At 47.5% G+C, this 22,002-nt stretch overlaps 1 protein-coding gene across 1 annotated transcript in view; it reads right to left on the reverse strand.

The window, feature by feature from the left end:
* SEPTIN2 (septin 2) overlaps positions 1 to 22,002 on the reverse strand; it is a 493,452-nt gene that overhangs the window by 117,249 nt on the left and 354,201 nt on the right. The window contains exon 7 of the mRNA XM_033957764.1: positions 15,760 to 15,861. Coding sequence (XP_033813655.1) covers positions 15,760 to 15,861 — 102 coding nt within the window. The remainder of the gene's footprint in view (positions 1 to 15,759; positions 15,862 to 22,002) is intronic.

Raw genomic sequence — 22,002 nt, forward strand, 5'->3', positions numbered from 1 at the left:
CCGGTTGATATAGGCCACCGCCGTGACACTGTCCAAAAAGACCCGTGTCGGTCGGTCCTGAATCATGGATTGAAACGCCTGAAGCGCAAGCCTGATCGCCCTCAACTCTAGCATATTGATCGACCACTGAGCCTCCTCCTGAGACCATACTCCCTGAGGATTGAAGGCACTGAGCACCCCATCCCAGCAGACTGGCATCTGTTGTAACTATGACCCAGTCCGGAGTCGCAAGTGGCATGCCTTTGAACAGATTGATCTCGTTGAGCCACCAATGCATGCTGAGCGAAGCGAGAGAATTCCACTGAAGGCGACGACTGTAGTCCTGAAACACCTCCAGAGCCGCAACCATTGACCCAGAACTTGCACATAATCCCAAACTCTCGGCCTGGGTGACTGGAGAAGTAGGCGAACTTCAGACTGCAACTTCACTCCCCGGTCCCTGGGTAGAAACACCTTCCCCAGACTTGTGTCGAACCGCACTCCCAAATGCTCCAACGATTGGGATGGGATAAGCGAACTCTTTGGAAAGTTGATGACCCACCCCAAAGATTGAAGAAGAGCTATCACCCTCTGGGTTACTGACAAACTCTATTGTCTGGAAGACGCATGGATCAACCAGTCGTCCAAGTAAGGATGAACTCGAATCCTCTCTTTGCGAAGAAACGCTGCCACCACTACCATTACCTTCGAAAAGGTGCATGGAGCTGTGGCGAGACCAAAAGGCATCGCCCAAAACTGATAATGATGGCCTAAAACCGCAAACCGAAGAAATCGCTGATGCGGAGGCCAAATAGAGATATGCAAGTAAGCCTCTTTGAGACCTAGGGACGTCAGGAACTCCCCTGGTTGAACCGCTGCAATGACCGAGCAGACCGTTTCCATCTGGAAATGTCGGACATGGAGAAATTTGTTGACCCGTTTGAGATCCAGCACTGGTCTGACTGACCCTCCCTCCTTGGGCACAACGAAGTAAATGGAATATCTGCCCTTGCCCATTTCAGCCGGAGGAACAGGAACCACCGCCCCGAGATCCAGAAGCACTTGAAGGGTGAGCTGCACTGAGGCTCTTTTGGTTGCTCCAGTGCAAGGGGATACCAAGAAAGAATCTGCAACAGGAGAGGAAAATTCTAATTTGTAACCGTCTCGAATAATGTCCTATACCCACTGATCGGACGTGATCTTCGCCCACTCCGCCAGAAAGGAAGACAGCCGACCTAAAGAAATGACGGAGGGAGCTGACATCCCGTCATTGTGGATTGCGGACTGCAGGAGCATGGGCTGGCTGACCAGTTGGGGGTTTTGCAGTACAAAAGGAATTCTTTTGCGGAAACCTAGGCCTAGAATTATAGAAAGAATCGTAAGAGGGCTGAAAAGACGGCTTTCCCGGTCTTAATGTCCTGGAAGTGAGGTCTGGCAGACGAGGTTTTCAAAGGAGGTTTAGGTTTATCTTCCAGCAACCGCTGCGTCTTGGTATCACCAAAATCTTTAACTAACTTATCCAAATCTTCACCAAATATTTAACATATCACCAGAAATTGGAAAAATTATACCAGACTTAATTACACCTTCTGGTGGAATTTGTTGTGCCATATATACAAAATGGAAAGAAGTTTATTATTTGGTGATTTTTTTTTTTTTGGTGATTTGATTAAACGCCTATCAAAATACTAAGCATTGTACAATAATAATTAAAACATGGGGAAGATGGCCGAATCACTGATCAGGGAAGGTATCAATGAGCATATAGAAAAAAATAATCTGATGAGATCAAGCCAGCATGGTTTCTGTAAAGGCCGATCATGCCAGACGAATCTACTGCATTTCTTTGAAGGGATAAGTAAACAATTGGACCAAGGTGACCCCGTAGACATCGTATATCTAGATTTCCAAAAAGCCTTCGACAAGGTGCCCCACGAACGCCTACTGAAGAAACTGTGGAGTCACGGGGTGGAAGGGGACGTGCACAGATGGATCAAAAATTGGCTGGCGGACAGGAAGCAGAGGGTAGGAGTAAAGGGGCACTACTCTGACTGGATAGGGGTCACAAGTGGTGTTCTGCAGGGGTCAGTGCTGGGACCACTGTTGTTCAATATATTTATTAATGATCTAGAAACGAGGACAAAGTGCGAAGTTATCAAGTTCGCGGATGACACAAAACTCTCCAGAACGGTCAAAACTGTTGAGGAATGCAAAGACCTGCAGAGCGACCTGAACAAACTGAGTGAGTGGGCAAAAAAATGGCAGATGAGCTTCAATGTGGAGAAATGTAAGGTCTTGCACATAGGGAAGGGGAACTCCAGGAACAGCTATACGATGGGAGGGAGGGTACTCGGGGAAGGCAGCCAAGAAAAAGATCTGGGGGTATTGGTGGATAACACAATGAAGCCGGAGGCGCAATGTGCAGCGGCCTCAAAAAAAGCGAGCACAATGCTGGGCATTATCAAAAAGGGTATCACTACCAGAACGAAGGAAGTTATCCTGCCACTGTATCGAGCAATGGTGCGCCCACATCTGGAATACTGCGTCCAATACTGGTCGCCATACCTCAAGAAGGACATGGCAATACTCGAGAGGGTCCAGAGGAGAGCAACGAGGATGATAAAGGGTATGGAGAACCTCTCATATGCCGAACGGTTAGACAGGCTGGGGCTCTTTACCCTGGAAAAGCGGAGACTGAGAGGGGACATGATACAGACTTATAAAATCATGAAAGGCATAGAGAAGGTGGAGAGGGACAGATTCTTTAAACTAGCAGGGGCAACTAAAACAAGAGGTCACTCAGAGAAACTGAGAGGAGACAGATTCAAAACAAATGCAAGAAAGTTCTTCTTCACTCAACGGGTGGTAGACACCTGGAACGCGCTTCCCGGAGAGGTGATAAGCCAGAGTACAATTCTGAGGTTCAAAAAGGGACTGGATGACTTCCTGGAAGCGAAGGGAATAACGGGGTACAGATAGAGGTTTACCTCACAGGACACTGAGCAAATAGGATATGGACTTTTTAGGTTAGGTAGGGAACATTTTCAGGTCATGGACCTGGAGGGCCGCCGCGGGAGCGGACTGCCGGGCGCGATGGACCCCTGGTCTGACCCGGCGGAGGCAATGCTTATGTTCTTATTGACAAAAGTACACAAAGACTAACATCTTAACATACTTCTTAGGGTTTTTTTTTTTTTTTTTTTTTGTTAATCTATAAGGATACAATAGGAAAAGGGGGGGAGAACTACAATATTTATTAAGAAAAGATACAGCAAAGGAAAGAACAATGGGAGGGGAAATCAAGAGTTGCTGGACTTGAAACGAATAGTCAATTGTATAGAACAATTGCCATACAAAAAGGGAATTATAATAATTTTAAAAAGATTTGGGGGCCATTGATAACATATTGTAATGATTAGACATCTTTTTACACTAAAAGTATAATTATAATAATGGGAAAGGGGGTGGGAAAGGGGGTGATATATAGTTATATTATTGGTTTAATCAATATTTTTGCATATAACATGTATGATATGCTTGATTTACAAAATTTGTGGAAAGGGAGGGTGGGGAGGGGCTTAATTTATGTATTTAAGATGATAATAGAAAAGAATTTAAAGTGATGTGTATGATTCAATTGATGTAATATTGTACACTTGATGTAAGATGAAAAAAATGAATAAAGAATTGGAAAAAAACCCCAAACTTCACCAAATAACAGAGGACCTTTAAAAGGGAGCTTCATGTGCCTAAGCTTGGAAGCTGCATCTGTCACCCAGTTACAGAGCCACAGAGATCTGCGAGAAACTACTGAAAGAGACATCTGCTTTGCAGAAGCACAAATAATATCATATAAGGCATCCGCCAAATACGCTAAACCTGATTCCACATCAGCCAGGTTGGAAGGAACAGAAATCCCTGTCTCCATCATTTTATCTGCCATCTGCTGAGTCCACTGCAGACATGCCCGTGCCGCATAGGAACTGCACACAGCTGCCTTCAATGTAACCACTGCTACTTCAAAGGACATCTTAAGTGAAGATTCTATCTTCCTATCCTGGATGTCTTTTAGCGCAATACCCCCCTCAACTGGCAATGTAGTCTTCTTGGTAACCGCGGCCACCAAAGCGTACACCCTTGGGAGCTTAAACTTTTCCAGTTCATCCTGAGCAAGTGGGTACAACTGCCTCATGGCTTTCGTCACCCGGAGACCGGCTTCCGGGATATCCCATTGAGCCGTAATAAGCTCCTGCATGGCCTCATAAAAACATAACATAAGAACATAAGCATCGCCTCTGCCGAGTCAGACCATGCCCAGCAGTCCGCACCCACGGCGGCCCCCCAGGTCCATGACCTGTAGTGTTCTTTCACTTAAGACATTTTATCCTTTATAGTACCCCTCTAGCTATACCCCTCAATCCCCTTTTCCTTTAGGAACATGTCCAACCCCTTTTTGAAACCCAAAATCGTACTCTGCTCCACCACCTCCCCCGGAAGCGCATTCCAGGTATCCACCACTCGCTGGCTGAAAAAGAAATTCCTAGCATTTGTTCTGAATCTATCTCCCTTCATTTTCTTGCGTGCCCTCTTGTTTTTGTTTCCCCCGCCAGTCTGAAGAATCTGCCCCTCTCCACCCTCTCTATACCCTTCATGATCTTGTAAGTTTCTATCATGTCCCCTCTAAGTCTCTGTTTTTCCAGAGAAAAGAGCCCCAGTTTCTCCAGGCTCTCAGCATATGAGAGGCCTTCCATGCCCCTTATTATTTTTGTTGCTCTTCTCTGGACCCTCTCGAGTGTCGCTATATCCTTCTTAAGGTACGGCGACCAGTATTGAACGCAGTATTCCAGATGCGGGCGTACCATCGCCTGATATAGCGGCAGGATAACTTCTTTGGTTCTGGTAGTGATTCCTTTTTTAATAATTCCCAACATTCTGTTCGCCTTCTTGGAGGCCGCTGCGCATTGTGTTCCCGACTTCATTGATTGGTCCACTAAAACCCCCAAGTCCCTTTCTAGGTTGCTCTTCCCCAATACCCTCCCCCCATCGTGTAGCTGAACATCGGGTTTCCTTTCCCTATGTGCAAGACTTTGCATTTCTCTACATTGAAACACATTTGCCATTTATTTGCCCATTCACTCAGTTTGTTCAAGTCCCTTTGTAGTTCTTCACATTCTTCAACAGTTCTAACTCTACTGGAGAGTTTTGTGTCATCCGCAAATTTTATGACTTCGCACTTCGTCCCCACTTCCAGGTCATTAATTGAACAGCAGTGGTCCCAGCACTGACCCCTGTGGGACACCGCTCGTGACTGCTTCCCAGTAAGAGTAGTGTCCTTTTACTCCTACCCTCTGCTTCCTGTCCGCCAACCAATTACAGATCCATCTGTGCACTTCCCCCTCCACCCCATGGTTCCACAGTTTCCTTAGCAGGCGTTCATGGGTTACCTTGTCGAAGGCTTTTTGAAAGTCCAGATATATGATGTCTATGGGGTCACCTTTGTCCAATTGTTCGTTAATCCCCTCGAAGAAGTGCAGTAGGTTTGTTTGGCAGGATCTCCCTTTACAGAAACCATGCTGGCTGGTTCTCATCAGATTATTTCTTTCTATATGTTCATTTATGCTGTCTTTGATTAATGTTTCGGCCATCTTTCCCGGGACTGAGGTCAAGCTCACTGGTCTGTAGTTCCCCGGGTCACCTCTGGATCCCTTTTTGAAGATAGGTGTAACATTCGCTTTCCTCCAGTCCTCCGGGACTACCCCTGTTTTCAAGGATAGGTTGCAGATCTTCTGTAGTAACTCCGCTATTTCGTGAACCAGAAAGGATCTAGGTGGTTTCCGCGTACCTGTCATAAGAGGGTTAGCAGACCCTGATACTATGGGATCCCCCTGAGAGATGTTCAACCCTTGTAATGCCTTAGATATCAAAGAGGAAAGTTCTTCCCAGTGAAAAAGACGAAGCGCCGTAGGATCATCTACTTCTCTATCAAGCGCCTCCTCCGTGTCCAAATCAGGCACCTCTCCCTCTTCCACAGACTCAGGAAGAGCCAGGGACAAGGGGGAAACTGAAGCAGAATCCCCTTCATCTGCAGGAGCCAGCCTGTGACGTTTAGCTGTCTGAGACTGCCTCAGCAATCGAAGAAGTAGGTTGGAGCAAAGTATCATTCACATCCATTGTCTGTCCAGGCTGAGAGCTCTGCAATAAAAAGGCATGGTGCATTAACATAACGAATTCAGGAGAAAAGGAGCCCTGAACCAACCCTGCCGGCACTGCCTGTCTAGAGTCCTGCAGCGAAACCGCGGCCCCTCCAAGCTCACGAAAACTGCCAACAGCCACGAGCACTGAAGCATGGCGGGCTCAACCACGAGAGAAGGGGAGCTCGGCCATTCTTCACCAGCACGGGAAAAAACAGACTTGCTAGCTGGCAACAAAATATCTTCCGCTGAAGCATCGGTACACCCAGCTGTACACAGCCCTGACGGTGTTCTGCGCTTCCCACAGCGCGAACACCTCTTAACCGTTTCTGCCGCCATATTTTTTTTTTTTTACGTGTAAGCACCACAGAGCAGAAAGTACGACGGACACCACCACCCCGTACACAAAACCGCCTGGAAATCTTGAATTCAGCACAAGGCAACCAAGAAGAAAATTTCTACTCACCTAAAACACTCCTTACCCGATAGAACAGGAAATACGTTATGGCTGGCAGTTGTAAGCTGAGAGCTGACAGGGAAGTACAGCACAGCTCACTCACTGTGAGGCTCTTTTTTTTTTTTTTTTTTGTAAAAGGAAAGAAGAAAATATAGAGCCCAAAGTAAACCCCTCAATCGACCGGAGGGGAGGGTGGAGCAGGGACCTGGGGTGGCCCAAGTGTAACTCCCAAAGCTGGCACTGTTCAGCCAGTCACCCCATCTGTCTGATGAGAAATATTCTCAACAGAAGAAAATGATTATTTCACCAAAATTCCTAAGTCACAGCCAGAATTCAGGAGCTAGTTGAATAGCGACCATCACTTGCTGGGAGATAGAGCATACAGGAGGATTGCCAACCGATAGAACCACCTGTTAATCAGTTTCTCCATCTCCACCTGCTGGTAGATGTCTGCTATCCCACTGGTCTCTGGATTCATCTGCTGCTGTTGAATAGGAAGCTATTGATTCAACACACTACAGCCAGAATTCTTAGATCTTCTCAAAAAGCACAGTTACTTACGGTAACAGGTGTTATCCAGGGACAGCAGGCAGATATTCTCTACATGTGGGTGACGTCACCAATGGAGCCCCCTAGCGGACGTTTTCGCAAGCAGACTTGCTCGAAGACCTTCAGGCTTGCGATTGGCCCGCGCATGGGCGTGTGCCCCTCCCACCCTGCCTAGGGCATGCGTCTCCTCAGTGTGTCCTCAGTTCAGATAGCAAGCAAAGAAGCCAACCACGGGGAGGTGGGTGGGTTGCGAGAATATCTGCCTGTTGTCCCTGGATAACACCTGTTACAGTAAGTAACTGTGCTTTATCCCAAGACAAGCAGGCAGCATATTCTCTACCTCCAAGCTAACCAGAAGGGATGGAGGGAAAGTTGGCAATTTAGGAGAATAGATGTTGCAAAACTGACTGGCCAAAGTGGCCATCACGCCTGGAGAAAGTATCCAGACAGTAATGCGAGGTGAACGTATGAACCGAGGACCAAGTGGCAGCTTTACAGATTTCCTCGATTGGAGTTGAGCAGAGGAAAGCAACAGACGCCACCATCGCTCTGACCTTGTGGCCTGTGACTCAACCCGGCAGTGAGAGACCAGCCTGAGCGTAACAGAAAGAGATACAAGCAGCCAACCAGTTAGAAATGGTCCGCTTAGAAACAGAGCGACCCAAGCGATTCGGATCGAAAGAGATGATCAGCTGGGGAGCAGTACGGTGAGGAGTGGTGCGCCTCAAGTAGAAGGCCAGCGCACGCTTATAATCAAGAGAATGCAGAGCCGCTTCTCCAGGGTGAGAATGGGGCTTCGGAAAAAACACAGGAAGAACAATGGATTGGTTGATGTGAAAATCAGAAACAATTTTGGTTAAGAACTTAGGATGGGTACGGAGGACCACCTTATCATGATGGAAGACAGTGAAACGGGGGTCCACAACCAAGGCTTGAAGCTCACTGACCCGACGGGCAGAAGTGAGAGCAATAAGGAACACAACCTTCCAAGTAAGATACTTCAAGCGAGCCTGCGCTAGCAGATCGAACGGGGGTTTCAACAAATGTGCAAGGATCACGTTAAGATCCCAAACCACCGGAGGAGGTTTAAGGGGCGGATGAACGTGGAAAAGGCCTTTCATGAAGCAGGAAACCACAGGAGATAGGCTTCCCGTCAATCAGCTAATGAAAAGCAGCAATGGCACTAAGGTGAACTTGAACTGAAGAGGACTGTATTCCAGCGCCCGATAAGTTTAAAAGATAATCCAGGACAACAGGCAAGGAGGCAGACAGAGGCTCCAGGAAGAAAAGCGGGTCCACTTCTGATGGTAACATTGGCAAGTGGCCTCCTTCCGAGACGCTTCTAGGACATCCAGGACAGTCTGGGAGAGCTGGAACGAGGGAATTAAGTCTCGAGGAACCAAGCCGTGAAGTGCAGAGACTGGAGGTTGGGATGAAGCAGAGAACCCTGACTCTGCGTAAGCAGGAAGGAAAAATAGGCAGAGGAAGAGGCTCCCTGGAACTGATTTGCAACAGAAGGGAGAACCAAGGTTGTCAGGGCCACCGAGAAGCTATCAGAATCATGGTGGCACGCGAAGACTTGAGGTTGACGAGAGTCTTCAGAATCAGAGGGAATGGAGGGAACACATACAGGAACGCGTTCATCCAATCCAGAAGAAAGGCATCCGCCTCGATCCTGAGAGGGGTGAAAACCTTGGAGCAGAAGCGGGGCAACTTGTGATTGAGGGAGGACGCAAACAGATCGACGTCCGGAGTCCCCCAACGAGCAAACGCCTGACGCAGGGTCACGGAGTGGAGACCACTCGTGAGGCTGCAGAAGACGACTCAACCTGTCCGACAGACACTTCCGGTAGCCCTAAATGTAGGCAGCACGAATGAATATGTTGCAGCGGATGGCTCAATCACAGAGCCGCAGTGCTGATTGGCACAGAGACTTGGACACCGTGCCCCCCTGCTTGTTGATATAATACATGGCAACCTGGTTGTCTGTGCGAACCAGCACCACTCAGTCGCGGAGCAGGTGACAAAAAGCTTTCAGAGCGAGGAAAATCGCACGAAGCTCCAGAAGATTGATGTGACAAAGATGGTCGGCAGGGGACCAAAGGCCCTGGGTCCGCAGACCATCCAGATGAGCCCCCCAAGCATAGGTCAACGAGTCTGTCTGAGGACCTTCTGCGGAGGAGGGGCATGGAACAGAAAACCTCTGGAAAGATTGGAAGAGAGCATCCACCAACGGAGAGACTTCCTCAACAAAGGAGTTACGACAATGTGTCAAGAGAGAGGATCCCAAACCTGGTTTCACTAGGATGCCAGAGTTCATTGAGGAATACGGAGGTGAAGTCTGGCAAAAGGAGTCACATGAACTGTGGAGGCCATGTGATCTAGGAGGACCATCATGAGTCGAGCCGGCGCCGAGTGCAGATGGGTCACCAATCGGCACAAACGGATAAGGGCCTCCTGACGAGGCTGAGGCAAGAAGGAGCAGAAACGCACCGTGTCCAGGACCGCTTCGATGAACTCGAGAGACTGAGACGAGCAGAGGTGGGACTTGGGAAAGTTCACCTCAAAGCCGAGACTCTGAAGGAGCAAGATTGTCTGTTCCGTCACTCGCAGGACTTCGGCGCAAGAGGATGCTTTGATTAACCAGTCGTCAAGGTAGGGAAAGACCTGCAGCCCACGGAGGCGCAAGGCTGCAGCTACCACAACCAGACATTTCGTGAAGACCCTCGGAGAGGCCACCAGGCTGAAGGGAAGAACACGATACTGGAGATGGAGATCCCCCACCCGGAATCTCAAATACCGGCGAGAGGCCGGGTGTATTGAAATGTGTGTGTACGCCTCCTTGAGGTCCAGAGAGCACAGCCAATCCCCCTCATCCAAGAGGGGATACAACGTGGGAAGGGTGAGCATTCTGAACCGTTCCTGCACCAGAAACTTGTTCAGAGCATGGAGGTCCAGGATCGGACGCAGATCCCCCGTCTTTTTGGGCACCAGAAAGTACTGGGAGTAAAATCCGGAGTTCCACTGTTCCTTGGGAACCTCCTCGACCGCCCGAAGGCGAAGAAGGGCCTGAGCTTCCTGCAGAAGGAGAGGAAGCTGAGAATGAGCAGAAGGAAACTCTCTTGGAGGCAGATCCGGGGGTACGTGACTGAAGTGGAGGGAGTACCCCTCCTTGATGATAGACAGCACCCAACTGTCGGTGGTAAGATTTTCCCACTGGGCAAAGAAATGATGGAGATGACCTCCGATGGGGAAGGGGGAAGACTCCAAGAGGAAGGGAGCCCAAAGGCTCAGACTGGAATTGTCAAAAAGACGGCCCTGTGTTTGCCGGGGCCGACGACTGAGTCTTAGGTTGACATTGATGCTGCTGCTGCGGAGGCCGTTTCGAAGGAGGCCTAGAAAAAGCAGGAGTGGATTTCTGTGGATACCTCCGGAGAGGAATTTTATATTGGCGAGCCAGAGGGACCTTAGGTTTAAGTTTCACCAGAGATGCAAAGGACCACTCGTGGTCCAAGAGGTGCTTCGTGGCTGCCTCGATGGACTCATCAAAGAGCTCTTGACCCACACACGGGAGATTGGCAAGACGATCCTGTAGATTTGGATCCATATCCCCAAGCCTGAGCCATGCGAGGCAACGCATAGCGATCGCAAAGGCTGTGACTCTCGAGGACAATTCAAAGGCGTCGTAAGAGGCCTGAAACATATACAGGTGGAGCTGAGAGAGGGTCTCCACGAGGAGATGAAACTCCTGATGCCGAGGCTCTGGCATGACCTCCCGGAACGAGTGGAGGGCATCAATATAGAACTGAAGGTAGGACGTGAAGAAGAAACTGTAATTAAGGACACAGTTCGCCATCATCGAGTTCTGATAAAGACGGCGACCAAATTTGTCCATCGTACGGCCCTCCCTGCCAGGGGGGACAGCAGCTTAGACCTTCGAGGGATTAGACTTCTTCAAGGAAGAACCACCAAGGATTGGTGGGAAAGCTGAGCACCCTCAAACCCTTTAACCGGGGTAGTCCAGTAACGGGACTCCAACTTGGAGGGGATAGCAGTGACAGCATATGGTGTCTCCAGGTTCCAGAGAAACGTCTGCCGAAGAACCTGATGCAATGGTAGGCGAAGTGCCTCACGAGGCATATTGTCAACTCCCAGTTCTGCCAGGTATTCCTGGGTAAAGCGGGAGTCGGACTGAAGATCCAAGTTCAGAGCTCTGCCCATGTCAGAGATGAAACGAGAAAAGGAAGAGGTCTGAGAAGAGGATTCATCCTCCGGAGGAGACTCCAACTGAGATCGCGGTGCAGCCAAGAAAGAGGGAGAAACCTCCCTGGAATAGTAAACTGGAGCCTCAGAGTCCCGTGAATGATAAAGGGCATGGAGAACCTTCCATATGCTGAGAGGCTGGAGAAGCTAGGGCTCTTTTCCCTGGAAAAGCGGAGACTTAGAGGGGATATGATAGAAACTTACAAGATTATGAAGGGTATAGAGAAGGTAGAGAGGGACAGATTCTTCAGATTGGCGGGGCAACAAAAACTAGAGGGCATTCAAAAAAAATTGAAGAGAGACAGATTCAGAACAAATGCTAGGAAGTTCTTCTTCACTCAGAGGGTGGTGGACACCTGGAATTCGCTTCCAGAAGAGGTGGTAGAGCAGAGTACGATTTTGGGTTTCAAAATGAGATTGGAAGAGTTCCTGAATGAAAAGGGGATTGAAGGGTACAATTAGAGGGTTACTATACAGTACAAAATGCTTTAGAGCATTAGAACACTTATAGGTCATTGACCTGGGGGGCCGCCGCGGGAGCGGACTGCTGGGCATGATGGACCTGTGGTCTGACTCGGCAGAGGCGATGCTTATGTTCTTATGTTCGACTAAGGTGTGTAGAGGGCATCGAAGAATGGCCCCATGCCAAATGGACCGGAGAAGACCCTGGAGTCCGAGGAAATCGCTGAGAAAGCTTCGGAGAAGACGGAAAATTCCCCAACAGGCTTCGAAGCAGGCCCCTTCAAAGCCAGCAAGCTTCTCGATGGAGAACGAACACAAGAGTCCAATTCGAGAACAAGCGTGTGTGTAGACAGTCTCGAGGTCGGAGACTTGACCCGACAGGGCGGGGATGACCAGGGCCTTTTAGAAGAGGAAAGCCTCGCCCAGTAGCGGGGGAAACACGGGCCCCTGGCCGGGACCCCCGAAAAGTCCTCGGTGCCTCAGGGGAGGAAGAATCGCTCGAGGGAACCCGACAAATCTTGCGGGTGACGCCTCGAGAAACGAGAAGACGCTCAGGCTGGGCAGACCGCGACTGGGTTGTTCCCTCTAAGCTGAGCAGGTGTCCTCCAGCTGCATTGCTACCACTAGGGGGTGGAATATTTTCAGTCGCTAAGGACAGGTATGTTCCCTGGAGTCCTGCAGAACTTGCCTGTCCCTCACAATTGAAAAATGTGACAGTAAAACAGCACCCTCTATTGGTGAGACTGTGGGTGGAGGACTCCTGCTCAGCTTAGAGGGAACAGTGGTTGAGACCGAGGCCACAGGTGTCGAGGTCAGGACTAGTTGGCTCACCACTGAGGAAAACTGCGTGGCAATAATAGCCTTAAGCATGTCCTCGAACATAGGCACCGAGACCAAAGGAAGGTGGGTCGGAGGTGCAACAGTGCGCTCCTTCGGAGGCGATCTCAAGGAAGAGTATTCCTTATGTGAGGAGGCACGCTTAGAGTGATGTCTCGAAGGCACCGATGAGGCGGCGCTGAAATGAGACTCAGAGGAAGGCTTCTTTGCCAGCACACCTGAGGAGGAAAGAGGAGACTTACCTGAGGCTAGAGTAGTAGAAGAAGCCGAGGCCGGAGCCTTCGAGGCCTATGACTTCGAGGCCGAGGCGCCCAACGAGAGTGCCGAGGCCGAGCTCAAGGCCTGTCTCGCAGGATCCATGGGGCCAAAGAGTTGGAGAATCTTGGCCACCCTTCGACAAAGAGCCCGCGGTTGTAGAGTCACACAACGGGGACATGACTCAGCGCAGTGTTCTGCACATAGGCACTCAACACAGCAACGATGGGGATCAGTGATAGAGATAACCCGGTTACACTGAGTATAGTTTTTAAATCCGGAACGAGGCCGGGACATAAGAAAAAATACGGCCACGGCCCCGCAAGGCCAGGTGGCCAGGGGAGGACCGGGAACCCGGTCAAAAAGATACGAACTGAAAAAATGAAAATAAAGATGTGAGCACAACGACTTAAACAAAAATAATAAAGAAAGCCGCAGTGCAAGAGGGACAACGAGATTGCACGCAAGAAACATTGAACTGAGGAGACGCATGCCCTAGGCAGGGCAGGAGGGGCTCGCGCGCATGCGCAGGCCAATCGCAAGCCTGAAGGTCTTCGAGCAAGTCTGCTTGCAAAAACATCCGCTAAGGGGCTCCGTTGGTGACGTCACCCACATGTAGAGAATATGCTGCCTGCTTGTCCTGGGATAATCTACTTTTTGTTCCCTCCCTCATTTGCCATTACAGCACCCCAAATCTGGAACTCCCTGCCCTCCTATTTAAGGGAAGAATCAAATATTGACAAATTTAAAGGAGCATTAAAAGCTTCCTCTACAGAGACGCTTTTAATCCATATTCCAGGACTCTTTTACAATCTATGAAAAGGCAGCTCTCAACTAACTTTCCCCTACCCTTTTCTGTTATCCTTAGATGTCTTCTTTTCTAAAATTATTGCATTTCACCCACTACCCTTTTGTATTCTGTTTATCAGTGGGTCTTGTTCCGTGTTTCGGTTCTCATTAATTATTTTAATTTTGATCCCTTCAATGTAATTGTATTGTATATCGCCTAGAATGTTAATAGGTGTAATCAAATTTTTAATAAACCTTGAGAAGTAATGTCTGCTTTTAACAAGCGCGCATAAAATATGCTTTACTCTCCCCAAAACTACAGTGGTACATCGGTTTGTGAGTAACCCGGTTTGCGAATGTTTTGCAAGACGAGCAAAACACTCAGCAAACTTTTGACTCGCAAACCGAGCACTGCCCCGATCAACGAGCACTTACAGTCCAGGAAGCGCCGCTTCGGGGGATTCCTCTTCCGTCTAGACTTCTACATCGGGTGTCTTCCTCAGGTTGGAGGACCTCTGTCTGGGCCTGCACGGCCGGGTGCTGTCTCGTCTGCGCGTTGCGTGTGACACGCACAGCGTCAATCATCGGTGTTGTGCGTGTCGTGCGCGGCATGCGGGTGGGGTGGCGCTCGGCTGCGTGGGCATCCGATGTGGAGGAGACATCCCTCTGAAGCGGCACTGTGGGGTTCTCCGACGGCTTGCATCCCCCAGAAGCAGCACTGTGGGGTTCTACGGTGGCTGGCATCCCCCCCCCAAAGCGGCACTGTGGGGTTCTCCGACGGCTTGCATCCCCCAGAAGCAGCACTGTGGGGTTCTACGGCGGCTGGCATCCCCCCCCGAAGCGGCACTGTGGGGTTCTACGGCGGCTGGCATCCCCCCCGAAGTGGCACTGTAGGGTTCTTCTTCAGATGACCGACGGAGGAGGCAGATGGAGGAGACGGCGCTGCAGCACCCGGCAGGTATAGACCCCGGGTTCTAGAATGAATTGTCGCTGTTGCCACTATTTTCTATGGGGAACTTTGTTTTGATAAACGAGCATTTTGGATTACGAGCATGCTCCTGGAACAGATTATGCTCGTAATCCAAGGTACCACTGTACTATAATTCAGGTAAACCTTGTAATATGTTTTTAATGTAAAGATTTTATCATGAACCATAACCAGAAACAAAAGATGAAGGTATCACACATGCGCTCAAGAAGCATGCTTTTACCTCTCCCACGAAAAAAACAAACTATACTTTATGAGAATCATGTAACTTATTTTTTTCATTAGCCAATGTAAAAAACATATCACAAGATGCACGTTTAACAGTGCTGGCATTGTACCGGCACTCCCGGACCAGTCGCTTATTTTTGTCACCAAAAGTCTATACCGCTCTTAGAAAATTGCTCATTTCAATATTGAAGAGTCCATTTGCATGTCATTGTTAGAGACTGCTAGACACCTCACTAAAGACAAAAATAATCCATTTTGATGTCGGCAGCAATCTAGATAGGCTGCTTTGCGACCTTCTCTCACCCAGGCGTTCCTATGCTGCATCACTGATGATGTCTTCAACATGGCACACAAATGCCCTAGCCAGAGAAGGCCGCAAAGCAGCCTATCTAGATTGCTGCCGATGTTGCATTTGTTACAAGGTATTTCAGTCTCACGGTTGGCAGGGGACAGATGGAAGAGTCAGCAGGGCAAGGTGGGGAGGGGCGACGACTATGGCTTACTTTCAGGGATAGGGCTTATATTAAGACCTACCCTGAAAATCATGCTAGGGTTTATTTTCGGGGAAACACGGTACTAAGGGATTTTTTTCCTGCTTTATATACTCTCTCACAATTATATGCAAGGCTTACAAAATTTAGAGAATGAAAAATTGATTTAACATACATTATCCTATAAATTAAAGTGTCTTAAGTTGATATCAGCTTACTTTTTCTAATCACCTTTCACTCTATCACTCTGTAAAGTTTAATGGTTCTCACCTTTAACAGCCTGGTTTGCTCTTTGAAATCTTCATCCTCATCTGATTCAGCATCAGGCAGCTGATAAATCTTAATGCCATGTTCTTCAATTTCATCTAGAATCTGGAAGATTAAGTATAGTGATGGTTGTGGTGATCTGTATCTAAATTCAAGCAAGCTTGGGTAAGCACAGAGGATCTCTAATGGAGAAGGAAGGGAATGTTGAACTTAGTAATTAGTATAGATAGCCATCTGCCATCATTTATAAAATTAACTTAGAAAAATAAAAAGTGCACCTATGGAGTGGAATAACTGCCTAATGCTTATAGCAACAGGCTAAGTATCAGGGAAAACAAATTTCAGATTCCACTGATGCTCATTGAGATCTTGGACAAGTCACTTAACTCCGCTTCCTTAGAAACAAACAGATTGTATTCTCTCTAATGACAGAAAAATACTTATTGTACCTGAATGTTTGCCTTAAGTTACTAACAAAATATCAAGAGCTTTATCTAAATTCCCTCCCTCCCTTAAGCAAAGATAGAAAGTTTTTAAAGTCTTTCGCATCAGGATTGTCCTCTTCATCTAGGTGTAAGTTTATGTCACTTGCGATGATATTATATGAAGGAGTAATTGAATTATGTAGAACAAATTCATAAAAGTCCTCTTTGGCTTTTGGCTAGCTTTTCGGTGGGACGTAAAATAATATGCAAGAGAGGGATTCTTCTAGTTCCTTATTGCTAATTTTACAGGCTAATATTTCTAACTGATTGGTCATTTTGGAATCCAATAGTTCAACTCGAATCCTTCCTTAAGAATAATTGCTAATCCTCCCCCTTTTCTTCCATCACAGTTTAGCGTAAGAATTTTAAAATTATCTGGTAGAAGATCAATTATTATTAGATCTTCTTCAGACAATAGCCATGTTTCTGTTAGAAAAAGACAGGCTATTTGCTTGCTGATGATCCAATCTTTAATTTAAAAAGTTTTATTCCTGACAGATCTAGTATTAAGATATGCACAGGGACCAGAAGCAGTTGTGATAGGTTTGGTAGATGTGGTTCTGATTTTTCTGGTTTTACTTCCCTTATCTTTTTTTTAAGTGTACGTTGATGTCTTACTTTATTTGAGATAACATTAATATGATTTACCCTGTCTTCTTGTGGGTTAATTATGTGTCTAATATATAGATCAGGGTAATGGACTGAATGTAATTGTGGATAGAGTGAAAATGGGGAGACCCGATGATCCGTAGTGAAAACAATCCACCAATGAAAATAAAAACAAAATACAGATGTTCTAGAGATAATTTATTATACACTGACATATAAAAACATGAAAATTCAATTTAAAAAGTACAATGATAAAAAAATACAGTGATAAAAATCCAACCAGACCCTACACGGTCCGTGTTTCGGCAAACACACCTTCCTCAGAGGTCCAATGGTTTGCAAACTCACATAAAAAGAATTGGACTGAAAACAGTCTATTGTCTTTAAACATGTGAGTAAAGAACACCGCAGACAAGCTGAAGTAGTTTACAAACCATTGGACCACTGAGGAAGGCATGTTCGCCAAAACACGGACCGTGTAGGGTCCAGTTGGATTTTTTTTTTTTTTTTTTTTTTAAATGAAAGCTTTTATTGAAAAATATACATAAGTATACAGCAATAACACACAGCAACAGCAAAGCACTGAGGAAAACACCAACATTGCTGTCAGCAAATTAAACAGTAGTTATAACCCCCAAAAACTAACCACAAATCCATCAAAACCACAGCAAAGTCCCCCCACCCCCCCCCCCAGGGACGAAGCACAAAGCCCACACCACCCAATAGGGTAAAGGGTCTCCTAACCCCACCAATAAAAAATAATAGTAATAGGGTCGCCCTGGCCTGTTCCCGCTTTGAAGGCCTGTCCCCCCCCCCCTTGAAAGTCTGTCCCCCCCTGAAGGCTTGTCCCCCCCTTAAAGGCCTGTCCCCCTGAAGGCCTATGCCACCATCCCTGGCCTGTACCCCTTTTGAAGGCTTGTTCCCCCCCCTTTAAGGCCTGTCCCCCACCTTGAAGGCCTGCACCCCCAAGGCCTGTCCCACTCTGAAGAACTGCCAACTCTCCCGGGAAGGCCTCCGTGTTCCCCCTGGCCTCTCCGCACCGTTTACATAAGAACATAAGAAATGCCCTCACCGAATCAGACCTTTGGTCCATCCAGTCCAGTGACCCGCACACGCGGAGGCCAATCTAGGTGTTCCTTGATGGAGACCTAGGTGTTCCTTGATGAAGACCTTATTTTCCAATATCCCTCAATGTGATTTGCAAGGAGGTGTGCATCCAACTTGCACTTGAATCTCATAATGGAGGTTTCCATCACAACCTCCTCCGGGAGAGCATTCCAAACGTCCACCACTCACTGTGTGAAACAGAACTTTCTGACATTCGTCCTGGGCCTGTCATCCCTCAATTTCAGCCCGTGCCCTCTTGTCTGAGTCTCATTTGACAACGTGAATAACGATGCTTCCTGTTCTATTTTGTCGAGTCCTTTTAGTATTTTGAAAGTCTCTATCATATCCCCTCACAGTCTTCTCTTCTCAAGGGTGAATAAGCTTAGTTTTCTGAGGCATTCTTTGTAGCTCAAATTTCCCATACCTTTTACTAGCTTCGTGGCTCGCCTCTGCACCCTCTCCAGCAGGGTTATATCCTTCTTTAGGTGAGGAGACCAGTGTTGGACACAGTACTCCAGGTGTGGTCTGACCATTGCTCTGTAAAGCGGCATTATGACATCCGCCGATCTACTCGAGATACCCTTCTTTATCATGCCCAACATCCTGTTGGCTTTCTTTGCCGCTGCTGCACATTGTTCCGACGGCTTCAGGGTCCTGTCTATCAGTACCCCCAGGTCTCTTTCTTGTTCGCTCTTGCCCAATGTCACACCTAACATTTTATATTCATGTTCCCTGTTCTTTGTGCCCAGGTGCATCACTTTACATTTGTCTATATTAAACTTCATCTGCCACTTTTCTGCCCACTTCTCTAGCTGGTTCAAATCTCTTTGGAGTTCTTCGCTGTCCATTTGTGACCCCACTGACCAACATAGTTTTGTGTCATCTGCGAACTTGATTATATTACTCGTCGTTTCCTCTTCCAGGTCATTTATGAATATATTAAATAAGATTGGCCCAAGAACCGAGCCCTGGGGCACACCGTTTGTCACCTTTTCCCAGTCTGAGAACTTCCCATTTATGCCTACCTCTGCAATCTGTTTTCCAGCCAGTTGCCGATCCATCGTAGTATATCCCCTTCAATTCCATGGCTTTGTAGTTTCCTTAGAAGCCTAGCGTGTGGAACCTTGTCCTTCTGGAAGTCCAAGTATATTATATCCACCGGTTCTCCGCTGTCGATTTGTTTGTTCACCTTTTCAAAGAATTGAAGTAAATTCGTCAGACATGACTTCCCCTTTCTGAAGCCGTGTTGACTGGCTCTTCTCAGGTCGTGGTTTTCCAGGTGTTGCACTATGCTATCCATGATTAATGCCTCAACCATCTTCTCAGAAACCGATGTAAGACTCACAGGTCTATAGTTGCCTGGTTCTCCTCTCGATCCTTTTTTGAAGATTGGAATGACATTCGCTCTCTTCCAGTCATCTGGTATTTGCCCGGTTCTAATTGACAAATTAGCTAGGGATTGTAGTAGCTCTCCGATTTCTACTTTAAGTTCCTTTAGCACTCTCGGGTGAATCCCATCCAGTCCAGGGGACTTGTCACTTTTTAGTCTGTTGATCTGATAGTATATCTGGTCCAAGTCCACATTCACTGTGGTGAGACTATCCTCAACTTCTCCCTTGAATACTTTCCCTGGATTGGGCATTGATGCAGTGTCCTCCTTGGTAAAGACACACGCAAAGAATGAATTTAGCCTATCTGCAATCTGTTTGTCATCTTTGATGCACCCTTTTCTCCCTTGATCATCGAGGGGGCCCACTGCCTCCTTTGCTGGTTTTTTCCCTTTTATGTATCTGAAAAAGGGCTTGAAGTTTTTGGCTTCTTGCGCTATCTTTTCCTCGTAGACCTTTTTGGTGTCTCTTATCACCTTGTGACACTTCTTCTGGTCGACCCTATGACTGTTCCAGGCCTCCGTCATTTGTTCACGTTTTAAATGAGTTCCTCTTATCCCTTATCGCAACTTTCACCCCATTGGTTAATCAAGCTGGTTCTCCTTTGTTCTTATTTTTCCTTCCTTTGGATATTAGCGGGATGTAGAGATTCTGCCCTTCAGTGATGGTATTTTTTAGTAGGGACCATGCTTGGTCGACCGTTTTGATTTCGGCTATCTTTTTCTTGAGTCGCTTTTTAACCATGGCTCTCATGCTTTCGTAGTTCCCCTCTCTGAAGTTAAGGGTTGTGGTTTGAGTCTTGGTTCGTTTCCCCATCCCAATGCCAATCTTAAAATTGATCATGTTGTGATTGCTCATCCCTAGCGGTGCCGTGACTTCCACGTCTGTTGTCCTTCCATTTATGCCATTTAGGACTAAGTCCAAGGTTGCAGTTCCTCTTGTCTGTTCTCCCACCATTTGTTCCAGGAAGCAATCTCCTATTATTTCTAGGAACTTTGTTTCCCTGCCGCAGTTTGAGGTTCCTAGGTTCCAGTTTATCCCCGGTAAGTTGAAGTCTCCCATGATCGTTACGTTACCCGTTCTACATTCATAGTTGATTTCCTCTATCATTGCTGTGTCTGTTTCTTCCGTTTGTGCTGGGGGTCGATAGTAGAGGCCAATTTTTGTGTCTGGTCTGCTCTGTCTAGGAATCTTTATCCAGAGGGACTCGAGTTTATCCTTTCCTTCCATCATCCCTTCTCTGATGGACTCTACTCCTTCTTGTACATACAGGGCAATACCTCCTCCTTTTTGCCCTATTCTATCTCTTCTGTATAATTTGTATCCTTGCAGTACTGTGTACCATTCATTTTCTTCCTTCCACCAAGTTTCGGTTATTCCAATGATATCTAGTTTTTGTCTTCTTGCTATTGCTTCCAGTTCCCCCATTTTGTTAGTCAAGCTTCTGGCATTTGTGTACATACATTTGAGCTCCTTCTGTGCAGTCTTTTTGGTCTTTTTAGTCATCATAACCTTTTTTGTATCTTTTTGCGCTCCTTTGTCACTTTCGATTGCCACATGTTTTTCTCTTTCTTTGTCACTTTCGGTTGTCACATCTTTTTCTCGTTTATCTGAGCAGTTGTTTGCAGATCCACCTTTGGGATCTCCTGATGCCCAGGCCATCGACTGGATGTTGACTGTCGGCTTTCCCCTGTTCCTTAGTTTAAAGCCTTCTCGATGGTCTTCTTCATGTTTCCAGCCAAGACTCTTGCTCCTTGCTTTGTGAGGTGTAGGCCGTCTTTTCTATAATATCTGCTTTTTCCCCAGAATGTCGTCCAGTTGTGCACGAAGTCAAATCCTTCCTCGGTGCACCATCGTCTCATCCAGGCGTTGATTGCTCGCAGCTCATCCTGTCTCTTTCCATCCGCTCTCGGTACCGGGAGGATTTCTGAGAAGGCCACTTTCACCTCCCTGACCTTCAGTTTCCTTCTGAGTGAGCGGAGTTGGCCCTTCATTTCTTCCCTGTCGTACTTCCGTCCACTCACATCATTGATTCCTACGTGGATAATCACAGCAGTGTCCTCTCCTCCCATGCTGTCTATAATCCTGGTGATCCTGTTGGCCACATCCTTCACCAGGCAGGCAGGTGACCAGTCTATCTTCCCTTCCTCCTGCAATGTGGCTGTCCACATTGCATATGATGGAATCTCCAACGATGATCCCTGTCTTCTTTATTCGGGGGTTCTTAGTAGGTCGTAAGTCTGTATCCATGGTGTAGGACCTGACTTCTCTTTGCTGTGGTTGATTTCCAGACGGGCTCTCATTTCTGTTTGGTGTGTGGTCATCCTTTATCTCCGCTTTTGACACTTCCTCGGTTGTAGTGGTGCCTCCATTCATATTGCCTGGGTCCTCTTCCTTGGTTGTTGGGTTCTCCAGCCCTGGGACCTTCACATGTTGCTGGTGGGCTTCCTCGATGAATCTTTCTAGTTCCATGATCCCTTCACTGGTATCGGGCTCTCCTTGCAACTTCTCCTGCATGCGGTTTTCTTCCTTCCTGGCAAGGAGTTCTTCGAGTTCCATCACAGTTCCCTCCAGCAGCCGAACTTGCAGTTTCAGGCTGTCCAGCTCCTCGCATCGGCTGCAAATGTATGCCCTAGTCCCTGAGGGGAGGTAGTCAT

This window comes from Geotrypetes seraphini, chromosome 9 (genome assembly GCF_902459505.1).
Source record: "Geotrypetes seraphini chromosome 9, aGeoSer1.1, whole genome shotgun sequence".
In the NCBI taxonomy this organism is placed as follows: Eukaryota; Metazoa; Chordata; class Amphibia; order Gymnophiona; family Dermophiidae; genus Geotrypetes; species Geotrypetes seraphini.